This window comes from Octopus sinensis, linkage group LG15 (assembly GCF_006345805.1).
Source record: "Octopus sinensis linkage group LG15, ASM634580v1, whole genome shotgun sequence".
Lineage (NCBI taxonomy): Eukaryota > Metazoa > Mollusca > Cephalopoda > Octopoda > Octopodidae > Octopus > Octopus sinensis.
The window spans coordinates 39,634,906-39,650,177 of NC_043011.1; the positions used below are offsets into that span (position 1 = coordinate 39,634,906).

A 15,272-nucleotide genomic window follows, 5' to 3' on the forward strand; every position below is an offset into this window, starting at 1 on the left:
TTTTGCAGTGTGGCAACCGGCATCTCAAAGAATGGACCCGTTTCCTATGTGCGTTGCAATGAGTGACTAAAAGAGGTTGATGAAGGATTTCCACTCCACCCTTGCAAAGACTACCCAAGCAGAACCATGGGTTGGAGGATTTACACCTGAGTGGTGCAAAGATATCATCCACCAGGAGTAGCAGGGTATCACCAACAAATGGTGGATGCAACAACATACCTCTACAGTGCATGACACCATACTACTACTACTACTGCTACTACTACTACTACTACTACTACTACTACTACTGCTGCTGCTGCTGCTGCTGCTGCTACTGCCCCTCCTCCTCCTGCTACTACTGCTACTGCTACTACTACTACTACTACTACTACTATTACTACTACTACTGCCACTACTACACTCAATTCAACATGACTCCATCCAGTTACTGATGAGGATTTTAGAACTAATTCTGATATGTTAAGGAAGGGGTGGGGTGGGGTGGGGGTTCCATTTTTTTGGAGTTGCTGATTTCTTTAGTTGACTTCCCAGCCTGACTTCATTTCCAAAGAGAATTTCTAGTTGTAATAATAATGCAAAACACAAGTTATCTGGAAGAATTTTGCCAGAGAGGCATTTTTCACTCACCTGCTTCATCGCAATATACTAGAGCTTAAGAACCAGCCCCTATCCCTTTAGCATTTAAACAAGCGATAACCCGCACAAATATTCCACCAGTTGTATGATCAAAGTGGCAAGATCTGGCTTCTCACATCTGCCCAAGAAAGTCATTCTTAAAAGAGAGCAATCACATCTCTGAAATCTCAAAGCTAAGAGAAAACATATGACCAATTCAAAACAATATGAATAAATAAGGATTACACTTGACAGGATAATCTGAATGTTAAAGGGTTAATCTTATTCCTATCAATCTTAAGCATGAAAGAGAACTCAGATTTGTCCCTAAATTCTGTACACAAGAACCTCCAAATAAAGAAGAAATTGAAAACTACTTAATTATTTGGAATTGACAACTTTTGAATCTACTATCACTGTTGGTTTCAGATTTTTGGCCCAAGACCAGCGATTTCAGGGATGTAGGGTAAGTTGATTATCTGTATAAGGAACCCTCGTATATAAGGAACCACCTAATTTTGGGGGTTTAAAATTTGTAAAAAAGGTTTTGTAAGGGATTATAATATTATCAATGTATAAGAAACTCCCATATATTTTTAACCTAGTTTTTGACAAAAAAGGGTTCCTTATACACGTTAACCCTTTAGCATTCAAACCGGCCATATCTGGCCAAAAGTATTCTGCCTGTTTTATGTTCAAACTGGCCAGATCTGGTCTCTCACACCAACCCTACAATATTGTTTTAAAAATTAACAGTTACCTCATTAGAATCTCATAGCTACAAGATAATGCATGATTAGTTCAAGACAATGTGGATAAAAAAGAATTAATTTTGGTAGAATAATGTGAACACTAAAGGGTAAAAATACAGTACATTGACTCCAGTCCTCAAATGGTACTTATTTCATTGACTTCCAAAAGAATGACAGGCAAAGCCAGTCTTGGTAGAATCTGAAGTCAGAATGTAAAGATGGACAAAATGCTACAATAGCAATTTTTCCTGATTGCCACTTTATCTACAACCACTGTTACATTACAACTAGGGTAGTGGATTGGTGTAATAATTATAAGTTCAGTACAAAAACTACTCTGCAGAATTTGTTCTGACACTTAACATTCCAAGTTCAAACTCCATTGTGTTCAAATTTGCCTTTCATCCTTTCATCATCATCACCATCACTACCTGCCTGGTCATTATTGTCCTGAGTCATAGGATCCATAGGGCTCGCTGCCCGTTTTCAATGGTGTACAGGTAACCAATATCACAACAGGATGTCATTTCATGGCAAGGTTGCTTCATTTACAGCTGAGTTCACTGTAACAATGTGAAATGAAGTGTTTCGCTCTCAAGAACACAACACAGTACCTGGTCCAGGGATTGAAACTAGAATCTTGTGATCGTGAGTGCAACAGCCTAACCACTAGGTATGGTACATCCCTTGGTGATGGTAGCAGTGGTGGGGCAGTAAAATGAAGAACCAGCTTAGTACTGGGGACAATGTAGGCCTTGTACCAAAATCAGATTACCACAACAGATAGAGAACAGCATCTCCTCATTTGAGACATCAATTATCTCTTTTTATTTGAGATTAATCATTTTCAACTGACTTTAAGACATCCTCTGGTTACATTCAATCATATTCCCAAAACTAGCAATCTCTTATCAGATGTAAAGAATCTACCCCTTTGTCTTTTCTCCTCAGGTGTGTTCTGTTGCTATGGACATCATGGTTGAAAACTTCGAAAAGTACTATATTTGATGCACAGGCACATTAAATGCATCCCCATTCCAGCAGTATAGGTGATCTATCTTTATTCTGTACAGGTGATCTATCTTTATTCTGTGCAGGTGATCTATCTTTATTCTGTACAGATCTATCTTTATTCTGTACAGGTGATCTATCTTTATTCTGTGCAGGTGATCTATCTTTATTCTGTACAGATCTATCTTTATTCTGTAAGGTGATCTATCTTTATTCTCTACAGGTGGTCTATCTTTATTGTGTGCAGGTGATCTATCTTTATTCTGTACAGGTGATCTATCTTTATTCTCTACGTGTGATCTATCTTTATTCTGTACAGATCTATCTTTATTCTGTACAGGTGATCTATCTTTATTTTGTACAGGTGATCTATCAGAAGACAAGGAAAGAAAGATGTACTCAACGCCCTTAAAAAACAGCTACAATAAAGACAAACCAAATAACTTTTTAAATTGTGTGCAGGGCAGGAGTGGGTTGGAGGTCCATACTCGTTAACACCTGAAGCATGACAGATGAATAAGAAGAAAGATATCTTTTTTCCTATCAGAAAGATTAACTGTTTCCTATCAGTAGCACTGCGGTGTTTCCTTGGCAAATATATTCAACATTTTTTGACTAATTTACCAAACTGTCAATAGGTCCAACAAGATGGTACGCCTCATTTCTGGAGTAAACAAGGAATATTCAAATCTCTACAGCATGTTATTCATATATTAGGAGGATATATTTTCTTAATAAGGATAATGATAAAAACTTTGTACTGTTGAAGAAGACTGAATTATTATGAGTGCCCTCATTGTAAGATATTTCCAAGATCCCAAGTATGTTTGTAGGTTGTGGAAAGAAGAGTGAGAGAAGCATTAATATTCATCAACCAAGAGAAGGTGGAAGTTTCACTGAAGGAATTCTTCATCTCAAAGGACAAGAACTGGTATCAACATGGGATTAAAGAACAGGCAGAAAGGTGGATTCCAAGAGTGCAACACAATGGCCTCTACTTTGAATGTTAGGCTGCTTTTGTTGTAACTTCATAAATAAAGAAAATAAGTTACCCAAATATTGCAGAATTTTTGACTCAATGCAATAATAATAATAATAATAATAATAGTCAAGACAAAGAGTGCAGTTCGATTGTAAAAGGTATTTTATTGGTTGAACGATATTTCAACAGTAAGCCTGTCTTTGTCGAGTTCAAAATAAGAAGTGATAAAAATTCAAAATTATGGAAATTTAAATTTAAAGTATGAAAAAGAGCAACCAGCATCCACACATTAATGGAATGACATCATTATTCCATCAATGTGTGGTTACTCTCATTCATACTTTAAATTTAAATTTCTATAATTTTGAATTTATATTACTTCTTATTTTGAACTCGACAAAGAAAGCTTACTGTTGAAATATCGTTCAACCAATAAAATATCTATTTTTCAATCGAATTGCGCTCTTCGTCATGACAGTTTATCTTTATGAAAAGTTACATCAATCCATTTAAAATATAATAACAGTAATGATAATCATAATAATAATAATAATAATAATAACAATGAGCTTATAGTAACTGTGTTCGGGTGTACTGCAACTTATAAGAAACGGTTAAAAAACGGGAAGAGAAAACAGACCTTTAAGTCAAGTAAAGATAGACAGCAATGAAAGCTAGAAGTACACAGGATATTATACAAAAAGATAGAAAAATGAACAATAAAATAGTCATAAAATGGAAAGGGTGCATAAACATATCAGCGGGGAGTGTTGGCAAATTTTGAGAAGCATGGAATTTTGAAGGATGCAATGTCTGTACAGTGAGCATCTGACATGGTTGGTTTATTCCATGCTTCAACAACTCTGAGCATGAAAAAATGTTCTTGAAAGCGATGGGTGCTGTGCTGCTTTTGGTTTTATAAGAATGTCTACAAGTGGTAGAGGTACTGAATTCAAAAAGGTGGCCAAAACTGTTAATGCAAAGATGGTCGTTAAAGTTGTGAACTTAAAACTTCTGATGAGAAATGAATAGAGTTCACTGGTATACCAGTTCACAGGTATACCAGTCCTTATACAGTAAAAGATCAAATGTTTTTACATCAAAGGAAATTGCATCGGAAATAATAGTGCTTTCACATGGATCTCAAGAGCAACAGCTCATTGTTCTTTGGCATTAGACGGCAGCGTCTAGTTCACCACTGATCAAAGGGACCTTTGATTACAGGAATTCCATCTATGACCACTCTATCATTTAAGGGGACAGAGAACTTCAGTACCTACTGTACATTGATACATTAGATACTGAAGTTCTACATGCCCTTGGGGAGGGAATCTAGGCTGCAATTTATGGCAGATCAAACCACCACATGAAAGGCTCCCTTTGTGGTTCATAAAGGTGCAAGTCTCCAGCAAATGTTACCCTAAAGAAATCAGAATCATGTGATATCAGATGTTAGAAGGGTCGTAGAGTGCACCCTTCTTACAGAAGAGATGATTCACAAAAACATTGACTGAGGTATATCCTTGGAGATAGTGAAAGAGTTTGGCCAAGACAGAGCCTATCATTGTAGCACACACTTTGTGGCTTATGGAAGGACAAAAGTCAAGAATGAATGCCTTAACACAATGTAAAACCCACAGAAAATTTCATGCTGAGTAAAAGTTGTATAACAATGGTTCTCAACTATCTTTTGTCTAGGGACTCATTTTTTTGTCCCTTTTACTTGGGTGGACCTTTATAGCCATTTAGTGTTTTTAAAAAATCCTACATTTTTCATACCTAAATATTATTAGAAATTGTATAAAATAATTATTAAAATATTTTGTGTATTGCAGTAGTATAACCAATTTACTGCAGATGAATTTTAACAACAAAATCTTAAATGGACCCCCAAGAGCCATATGGATGCCAGTTCAGAATCACTGTTGAATATGAACAAAACAGCAGAGTGTTTTGTTGGAAAGTTAGAAATAAATCAAGCAATTAATGTAGTGGCTTAATCAACTAGTGTACAAGAGCAAATAGAACTATCCTAGTTGTAGAAAGTCGGTGGGTTCGGAGTGATATATGAAGTCAGAAGAGATTTTTTTTTGTCAGGGGGAACATGTTGTCATGCAAGTAGTGTGGTGGTAGATAAACGCAGACTAGTGGTACTGCGTGGGTTCCTTGTTCCAAATTTTCTAAGCAGTTTATTTTATTCTGCAGCTGCACACAAGCTGGCAAAACTGAGAAGCAGGAAGATAAAAAAAATATGATAGAAGATTTTAAAAAATACAGCAAAACTGAGAAACAGAAAGATAAAAAAAGATAGAGACTCTAAACAAACTACTTTCCAGTCATTTGCAGAGCTGGAAGTAAATGCTTTCAAGTCATAAATAAATAACTGAAGTTGAAAACTGATATATTAAAAAATATTTGAAAGCTAATACGTGTAGGGCAAAAAAAAAGAAAATTGACAGAAACCTTAACTCGTATTAATAAAGTAAAGAGTTGCTTCCCTTAGACAGAGTTGTTTTTCATGTAGAAAAATTAATTCTCAATTTTAGATATATTTGAGTAAAAACATATACAAATATACATTTATATATGCATGTATGTGCAAATATTATATCTGTATATACATACACATACCACACACATACACACACTCTCTCTCTCTGTATATATATATATATATAAGTATATGAAAGAATGGAGTTGAACGACTAGTTAACAAATATCCTTTATTCTCTAGTCGTTCAACTCCATTCTTTCATATACTTATAATTTTAAAATAAACATACAAATTTCCGCACGAAGACACGTAGTCTATGCCCTAGGGACGTAGCTTCAACCGTGTTCTTTCTGATGTGAATTTGCTACCCAGGTATCGGTTATCTTCCGAATTATCCTTAATAAGATAATTCATTCAACTACTCAAATATATATATATATATGGCTTCCGTTCAGCTCTTTCTCTCAATAAACTGGTTATAACTTCGTTTCATTCAGAAAGAGCTGAACGGAAGCCATCTCCGAAAGATTGGCGAACAAATACATCATGCTTTACCTCTCTGATCTGGCAGGAACAAGGACAAGGGGAAAATTAATGGGGATTTGTTCTCGGCACTCGTCTTTGGTTTTTCCTTTCCAAAACATTGACGAAACGTTCCTACACATGTGTTCCCCACCCATGACTTTGTTGTCTTATAACTTCCAGAAAAATGGATAGTTTTTTTAGTTTTTAATGAAATTTTCTACAAATACGCTTCAGATGATATAGATTCTGATCATTTCGGAACATGTGGTAAAATAAATTTCTCCAAGGTTGGGGTAAGGAGTTTCGGAAAATTCACACGAGTCGGTTTTGTTGCCATATAACTTTCAGAAAAATGGTTAATTTTTTAATGAAATTACTTATAAATACATCTCAGAGTAAGTAGAATACGATTATGTCGGAATTTAATATGGCAAAACAAATATTGTGGACTCGTGCACGAGCATACTGACATATTCCACATATCCACAAAATGAAACTTGAAATTTCATTAAAAAAAATTGTGACGTGTGTCAATATATGTGTATGTATGCTCACTGCTTTGCTTTTCACAATAAATACAGATATATTCGTAATTTACACACTCCGAAAAGCATTAGTAGAAAATTTCATTAAAAAATACTCATTTCTCTGAAAGTTATGAGGAAACAAAGTCAACACTGGAAGTTTTCCGAAACTCCTCTTCCCACCCACAACAAATTCCGATGTAATAGAAATCTACACCATCAGAAAAGTATTTTTAGATTTCATTTTTAAAAATACCAATATTCTGACAGTTATGAAGAAACAAAGTCTTTCTGCTTTCCTTAAGGTCCGAACCGAACCAGATCCTAAGTAACTTAACTGGTACTTTGACCTGAGATTTCGACAACGATGACCAAAGACAAGGAATTGTCTCTCTAGGTGCCGGGATGCTGGCCTTCCGATATATCAGGGTTAATTACTGCTCTGACCCTACTTCGTAATCCTTTAAAATGATGCCGACCACCTCAATCTCCGTGTTTTCCGGCACCATATGGTGATGTCGTCTGCATTTATTCAAAGTAATTCTCTCTCTCTCTCTCTCTCTTTCTTTCCCTCTCTCTCTCTCCTTCCCTCTCTCCCTCTCCCAGTTTCTGCAATAGTGCGTAGCGAGGCTCTACATCAGTGATTCACAACCATTTTTTTCTTTTCAATTTGTGAACCCCTTTGACTACCATTTTATTCCAGTGGACCCCTATAATCATTTATGTTTAAAAACTAGTTTTAAAGGCGCTTCTTTCAAAATTCCTATTTTACTTTTCACACATTAACTGCTGTACGTTGAACTAAGTAAAGAGAGAGAGAGAGGGAAAGAGAAAGAGCATTTCTTTATTCACCATAAGGTTGAGAAAAAGAGGGGACAAAACAAACGTTGGGGTCAGGGTATCGAATGAGACGAAACATATGAATAAAGAGAGAGAGAGAGAGAGAGAGAAAGTAACCTAGCTGATTCTTGCAATAAATACATCGAAAGGAAAATTTAATTCATGAACCCTTAAAATACTGTTGTGGACCCAATTTACTATTTTGACTGTGTGGACCCCACAAAAATGCTATTCGGATCCCGGTTGAGAAACACAGCTCTGTATTTCATTTGAGTAAAATGTGTACATTCTACACCTATATGAAGTTTTTCTTGCTTCTCTTCGTCAAGTGGGATCTTTTCGGTTTGAACGGCAGTTTTTAACATAATTTTCTAGGTAACTAAAAAATGTTAAACTTCGTATACTGGTAGAATGTGTTTATAAAACATCTTTTTCTCTTGGCTTTATTGAGAAAATTCTATGGTTTGTAAGATATTCGTTGGTTTTTTTTCTTCTTCAATTTCTGTAATTTCAACCAATCAATGACGTCTGTTGAGGTAAATAACATTCTGTACCGTATGAATATGTCCCTCGTTTAAGAAACAGATTGGGTTTATTTACATTTGTGAAGAAAAAAAGATACCCTTCCCCCCACTCCTAACCCTAAAACAGATTGAAATGCAATAGATCGATACTAGGGTCATAATTATGGGTGACAATTTCATATGACACCGCTAGAAAAAAATGCCGTTCAAACCGAAAAGATCGCAAATTTTTGTTTTTAACTTTTTTTTCAAATTTTCGTCTCTAATTACACATTGTAAAAAATTATTTTCCAGCATTTCCTTTTTAACATTTTCCCGCCAATCTCCATCACGCCCATCTTTCGGAATATCCACATCCGGTGAACACCAATCTTCCGGAAGTTTACCAATTCGTTTGTTTTCTTGTGCATGCGTGGATGCATGGTGAACAACGAGCAGACGACACAAGGGAGGGAGGCTGTAAATATGGACGCTCTAAAAGCTAGAAGAAGCAGCCAAACCTCACTCAAACTATGTACTTCAAACGTTTTGTTTCTTCATAACTGTCAGAAAATGTGTAGTGTTAATAAAATTTTCAACTAAAATCTTACAGAAGGTGTAGATTACGATTATACTGGAATTAAATGTATAAAAATGAAAATGGTGGGCGGGCACACATACATACTGACAAGACAAACATCTCATATATATCTATGAAGTGAAACATTATTTTTTTTTCTTTTCACATTAAATTTCATTGTTATCGGAATATAAGTACCACCTGGAAGGTATTTGTAGAAAAATTACAAAAAAAAATATCTATTTTTTCTGAAAGTTCTGAGGAAACAAATATGGTAGGGGCAAAAATTGAGTATGTATGCCGGATAGTATAGGTCAACATAGCCGAAAAAAGTCTGTAGCAAGCATGTTCGCTCTTTACCTTTAAGTACCCACATTTTGGTTCATCACCATTGCTTTCTACTAAGTGGTCAACACGACCATACCCGTTCGTGTCGACTGGATGCTTTAAGTCATTCAAGCAGACCACTTGCCCGGCAAGAAAATTGTGCTCTGTCTGATCCTACCCTTGGCTATTTAAGTCTACCTTTCCCCGCTATTATCTTCAGTGAGGTGGGTTGTACGATGGACTTCGGATCTTCGGCATGAGAGCAGTTTTATTCTGCTATCTATGACGAGTGAGCAGAGAATTGTCAAGAGAAATTCTTGTCGCCATGTTTGGTGGTTTTTCCACGTACATCTTCAAGAAAAACGTGGAACCTCTGTATTTTAACTAAAAGAATTATTCATGTATACCAGTTGTCGTATTTTCTATTAGCGGCGAAATAAATGTGGCAGTCAACTTCAACTTGCCTTCGTATTTCTAGACGGTTTTTATCATGATTCTTATTAAACCAGAAGATCATAATATTACCAGGGCTTTAACCACAAACACTACTTCCACCTCGCTAAAAATTGGAGAATAGAATAGGGTCACGTATGTATGATTAAATGCCGTTGGTAAGGGAGGCTTTTCATAGACAATGAAAAACTACAAGTGGTAGAGAAGAGGTGATAGAGGACAAAAACGTTTTAATCTTTTACAACAAAGATTTCTGTTTTGGTTTTACAACTTTCATGAATATTGATTTCAAGTTTTAGCACAATTTCAGGGAAAGGGGTATGTCGGGCGGAGGTAAAGAAAATGCACACCACCCGTTTTCGGCGTAACCCTAACCCTTACCCTAAACCCTAACTCTAACCCTAAACACCGGGTATGCGTATTCTTTGCCTTCGCCCGGTAAGTCGATTACATCGACTCCGGTGCTCAAACTGGAATTTATTCTATCGACCTCGAAAGGATGAAAACCAAAGTCGACCTTGGTGGTATTTCAACTCAGAACGTAAAGACGGACGAAATGCCGCCAAGTATTTTGTCCGGTGTATTAATAACGACTCTGCCAGCTCGCCTCAGACTGTTTAGATGAATATTAATAAAGATTAACATTAGAGGAAGTCTGAAGAAAAATCACTAATTCGAAAGTACTTACAACAATGAACTCAATGAGTTATAGAAATACATCAGCAACAAGAATCAATCTGGGTTACGTGCCATGTATAGGGTAATTCTACACCCTTTCCATTCCTCTCTATCTATCTATCTATTTCCCTCATTAGACAATTTGGATCTTTTCGAAAAGATCCGACAATTTCTAAAAAGATAAAAATCGTTTTAAAGGGACTATTTCAGTGGGGTAATTAATACGACAGTTTGTCAACCTGCTTTTTCAGTCGGCACAAGTCCATCTAGTTGGTAGAAGAACTTGCCCTTCCTATGAGAAACACTGCATTGGAATATTTTAACATTAGAACAACCACTATCGCACCAGCCCTAATCTTCCTACCAACATGTCCGGCAAGTTGTTTTGCAATTTCAATTTGATCCTAGTTCACAAAAAAGGAGACATAGGAAATTATAGTTCACGATAGACAAAAGAAATCTATATATATAAAGCTGAAGTTGTCTGTGTACGGCAGGTTTGGTAGCCTTCAACTAACACTATCTCCTCCGAGACCCTGCGGCGCAAGTTGACCAAAATTGAGAGTATGATAGAAGAAGGCTTGCTCTTCCTTCTGTAGAAGAAAAAATTCAAATCGGACCATGTTAACACCAAAAACTATTTACATCAAAGAGGTGCTTTTTTTCTATGAAAATCCCTATTTTTTAAGATTTTTTGACTGCTGTGACGCCATTTTTCGGTGTATTTCAACCAGAAAAATGTTCAATTAAAGAGAATAACAAGCTACATAATGCAAAATTTTTACTTTTCAAAAATTCCAATTCTAAAGGGTCGAAACAAACCCGAGCAACGCCGGGCTATACTGCTAGTAAATAAATAAAGATGAAGTCTCTACAAACCAACACGAAGGCACCGTTTAAACCTTTTTAAGGCCACAACAGAATCTGAATGGAATTTGTAAAATTAAAGTCATAATTTTCAAATTTGATGCATCGTCACATATTCTTTATAGACTTTCAACTGGTCCCTACTTCTAACCAAAAAAGTTTCTTACCATTTGGTTCATTTCTTGGTCTTCTAATATGAGCGAATGAATGCGCATGGCTCAGTGGTTAGAGCGCCAGGCTCAAAGTCATAAGGTAGTGAGTTTGATTCCCAGACTGAGCTGTGTTTTGTGTTCTTCACACTTTATTTCACGTTGCTCCAATTCTCTCAGCTGTAGAAATGAGTTGCAACATCACTGGTGCCAAGCTGTATCGACCTTTGCCTTTAACCTTGGATAACATCGGTGGTATGGAGAGGGGAGGCTGGTATGCATGGGTGACTGCTGGTCTTCCATAAACAACCTTGCCCGGATTTTTGCCTCGGAAGGGAAAATTCTAGATGCAATCCCATGGTCATTCGTGACCGAAGAGAGTCCTTACTCTTTATTATGATTCTATTCACGTTTAATCAGAATCAATGTGACACAGTTTGTTGTGACGAGGCTGGACGTTTCAATGCAGGTACATTGTAGGCTACGGAAAATGACATTGGCCCAACATGACACGTAGAGGTGTCATCCGTGCTGTGTTGTGTGTTGTACATGCAGGTCCTTTAAGAGGTAGTTGAGCTACTACACGGGTTTGAGGTTCAAAATGTTAAAGAGAAGGATAGCTGTAAATAGCTGATGGACTCTCAAAACAAAAATTAAGCTCCGCGTGGGTAAATGTTGGGAAGTACACCCCCACGAGTTTCACTAAGAAAAAAACAAAACTCGGATTTTTTGCGTGGAATCAAGTACCCTGACCTAACGCGCCGCAAATCCCTTATTTTTGTTCGGGGAAAAAAGGGGGAGGGAAACCGGACCCCCAAACACACACACACATTATCTCGGAATCATCGGAAATTTGGGGGTGTGTCAAATTTCTGAGGGTTCCACAACACCCCCCACTCTGTTTTCCGAACCAAAAAAAAGAGTTTTGTGATATATTAGGAGATCCCGTAATTCATTCTACGAAAAAAAAAATTCCAATGATTCCAGGATGTGGTGGTGGTGAGGGGGGGCGTTCCCTTCCCCCACCAACCACACTTTTTTCCGAACAACAATAAGGGGTTTCATGTATGAGGACCAATAACACAGGCACTGGTCAAAGCAAGATTAAAATGTTAGCAAAAATGGAAATGATTTAAAAAAAACAAACGACAATTGAAACACGGACAGTCAGTCTATCGATAATCGTACATGAGAAGTGAAAGTACCTCTTCGGACAATTTCCGTAAATTTTTCTATTTCTTTAAATTTTCCAGCTGAATCGTTTGTTTAGGTATTTTTTTGTGTATGTATTATGTGTTTAGGCTAATGTTTGCAACTTGGCCCGAAAACGAAAATCATAAAAAATTTCACGAAAAAGAAAAAACATTTTCCTAACAGTTACAAGGGGAAAAATCGGATCTTGTGAATTTTCCGAAGTCCTCACCTTACCCCCTTGAAAAAGATTTTTCCCACAAATTTCTTTATAATCGTAATGTATGCTATTTGAAAGTTGTTTATATCAAATTTCATTGAAAAAAAAAAAAAACAATTTCCCAAATGGTATGAGGGAAAAAAACTCGGATCTTGTGAATTTTCCGAGGTCCTCTCCCCACCCTCCTGTTGCTTTACGCGCATTTTTTTATATATTGGTTTCTTACACATTTTTTTACACCCATTGCACTATTTTATTTTCTGATTTTCGTTTCCGGGTCAAGTTGTAAACATTAACCTGTGTATATGTAACTACTGTATACGTATGTGTATACACAAACACATATATACATACAGGCACATGAACACATACATATACTTACATACATATATATACATAAACATATAGCGCGGGTGTGGCTGTGTGGTAAAAAGCCCTTCTTTCCCAACTACATGATTCTGGGTTCAGTCCCACTGCGTGGCACCTTGGCCAACTGTCTTTTACTGTAACGCAAGACCAACCAAACCTTTGTGAGTGGATCTGGTAGACGGAAACTGAAAGAAGCGCGTCATGTGCGTATGTGTTTGCTCCCCCACCATCGATTGATGTGTTTGTGTCTCTGTAACCTATCAGTCCGACCAAAGAGACCGATAGAATAAGTACTAGACTTACAAAGAATAAGTCCTGGAGTGTCGATTTCTGCGACTAAAATCAAGGCGGTGCCTCAGCATGGCCGCAGTCAAATGAATGAGACACATAAAAACTTAAAGAATACATACATACATGTGTGTGGGTATATGCAGGATTGGCAGTGTGGTAAGTAGCTTGCTTACCAACCACATGGTTTTGGGTTCAGTCCCACTGCGTGGCACCTTGGGCAAGTGTCTTCTACTATAGCCTCGGGCCGACCAAAGCTTTGTGAGTGGATCTGATAGACGGAAACTGAAAGAAGACCGCCGTATATATATGTGTGTGTGTGTGTCTGTGTTTGTCCCCCCACCCAACATCGCTTGAGAACCGATGCTGGTGTGTTTACGTTCCCGTAACTTAGCGGTTCGGCAAAAGAGACCGCTAGATTAAGTACTAGGCTTACAAAGAATAAGTCCTGGGATCGATTTGCTCGACTAAAGGCGGTGCTCCAGCATGGCCGCAGTCAAATGACTGACATAAGTAAAAGAGTAAAAAGAGAGTATACATATATATATATACACATACACACATATATATGTATACATACACACACACACACACAAACACGTAGATACACGAAAATATATAAACATAAATGATGTAAAAAGTAAAAAAAAAATTGACGGAAATTGTCAAAGAAATACTTTCACTTCTCATGTTCAGTTATTGAAAGATACCAAAACACGAAAGACATTTGTCACTTACTGGTGTCTAGCAAGTGGTTAGGTACCGGTGGCCGGTCTTCAAGAGATTCCACTAACTGGAAGGTATCCAAAAAGTTACTTCCATTCTGTCCCGTCGCAGTACAATCCAATTCTGTTGTCATTATTGACGTTATGAAGTTCTAAACTGACCAAAGGACGATATTAATCTGACATTTAACGAAAATATATATAAATATATAATTTTTTTTTAAATGATTGCAAAAAAAATTCCACAGTGATGGCTTTCTTTATGAAAATTTTTATGTACGTATCCGAGTTTGTGTGTGTATGTGTGTTGTGTGTGTGGTGTGTGCGTGCGTGTATCTTGGTTATTTCTTAGATCTTTAGTTTATTTTAGCCATGCTGGAAAGATCACTTTCAGTAAGTTTCTGATCAAGATGAACCGTTTCAAATGTAAAAATAAAAAATAACACACACACACACACACACACTCTCTCTCTCTCTCTCTCTTTTCTTAATTCATCGTTTGTTTTGCCGAGTTTTTTTTTTTTTTCTTTTTAATCAAGAAGTGACCACCATTACAAATTCCGTTAATTGGAAGGATTTTTTTCTCGATACTGTACTGATAAAAAGTTATACTTTTAATTTAATTTGTTTTTTTTTTTTGTTTTTTTTGTTAGTTATAGTCTTTCGCTTTCAAGCAATGACCATCACAATTTAATAAAATCCATCAACTGAAATTACGTATTTATACAAAGTTGCTATAATTAATCTCTTTCTCCTCTCTCTATCTTTCTCTTTTTGAAGTTTCTGTCAACTGGGTCTGTATCTCCATACTAAGATAAAATTTTATAAGTTTACCCTTTCTTTCCTTCCCTGCTTCTTTTTTTCTTTCTCTTGTTTTTTTTTTTTGTTTTTTTCCAGTCTTAGAAAAGTTCGTTAAAAATTAAGTTTACATCGTCATCTTCATAATCGTTGTTATTGTTGTAGTCGTCGTTGCTATTATTATCAAAATCATTCACTCGGCTAAATTGCCGGTGAAAACAGCAATAGCGGATGAAAGTGGAAAATATGACAATGTTTTCCAACAGAAAATACATTAGAAAGAAAAACAGTATCAACAATAACATACTGGTCGCTATGGCAACAGGGAATGAAAAGGGGAAACGACCTCTAAATAGGAACTCTTTTGTGAAATAAGAA

At 36.5% G+C, this 15,272-nt stretch overlaps 1 protein-coding gene across 1 annotated transcript in view; it reads right to left on the minus strand.

The window, feature by feature from the left end:
* Nucleotides 1-15,271, minus strand: part of LOC115219678 (cilia- and flagella-associated protein 221-like) — a 160,125-nt gene extending 144,854 nt beyond the window's left edge. Inside the window, exon 1 of the mRNA XM_036509463.1 lies at nucleotides 14,110-15,271. Within this exon, the coding sequence (XP_036365356.1) occupies nucleotides 14,110-14,230 (121 nt within the window). The 5' untranslated portion in view covers nucleotides 14,231-15,271. The remainder of the gene's footprint in view (nucleotides 1-14,109) is intronic.
* Nucleotide 15,272: the final 1 nt, after the last annotated feature.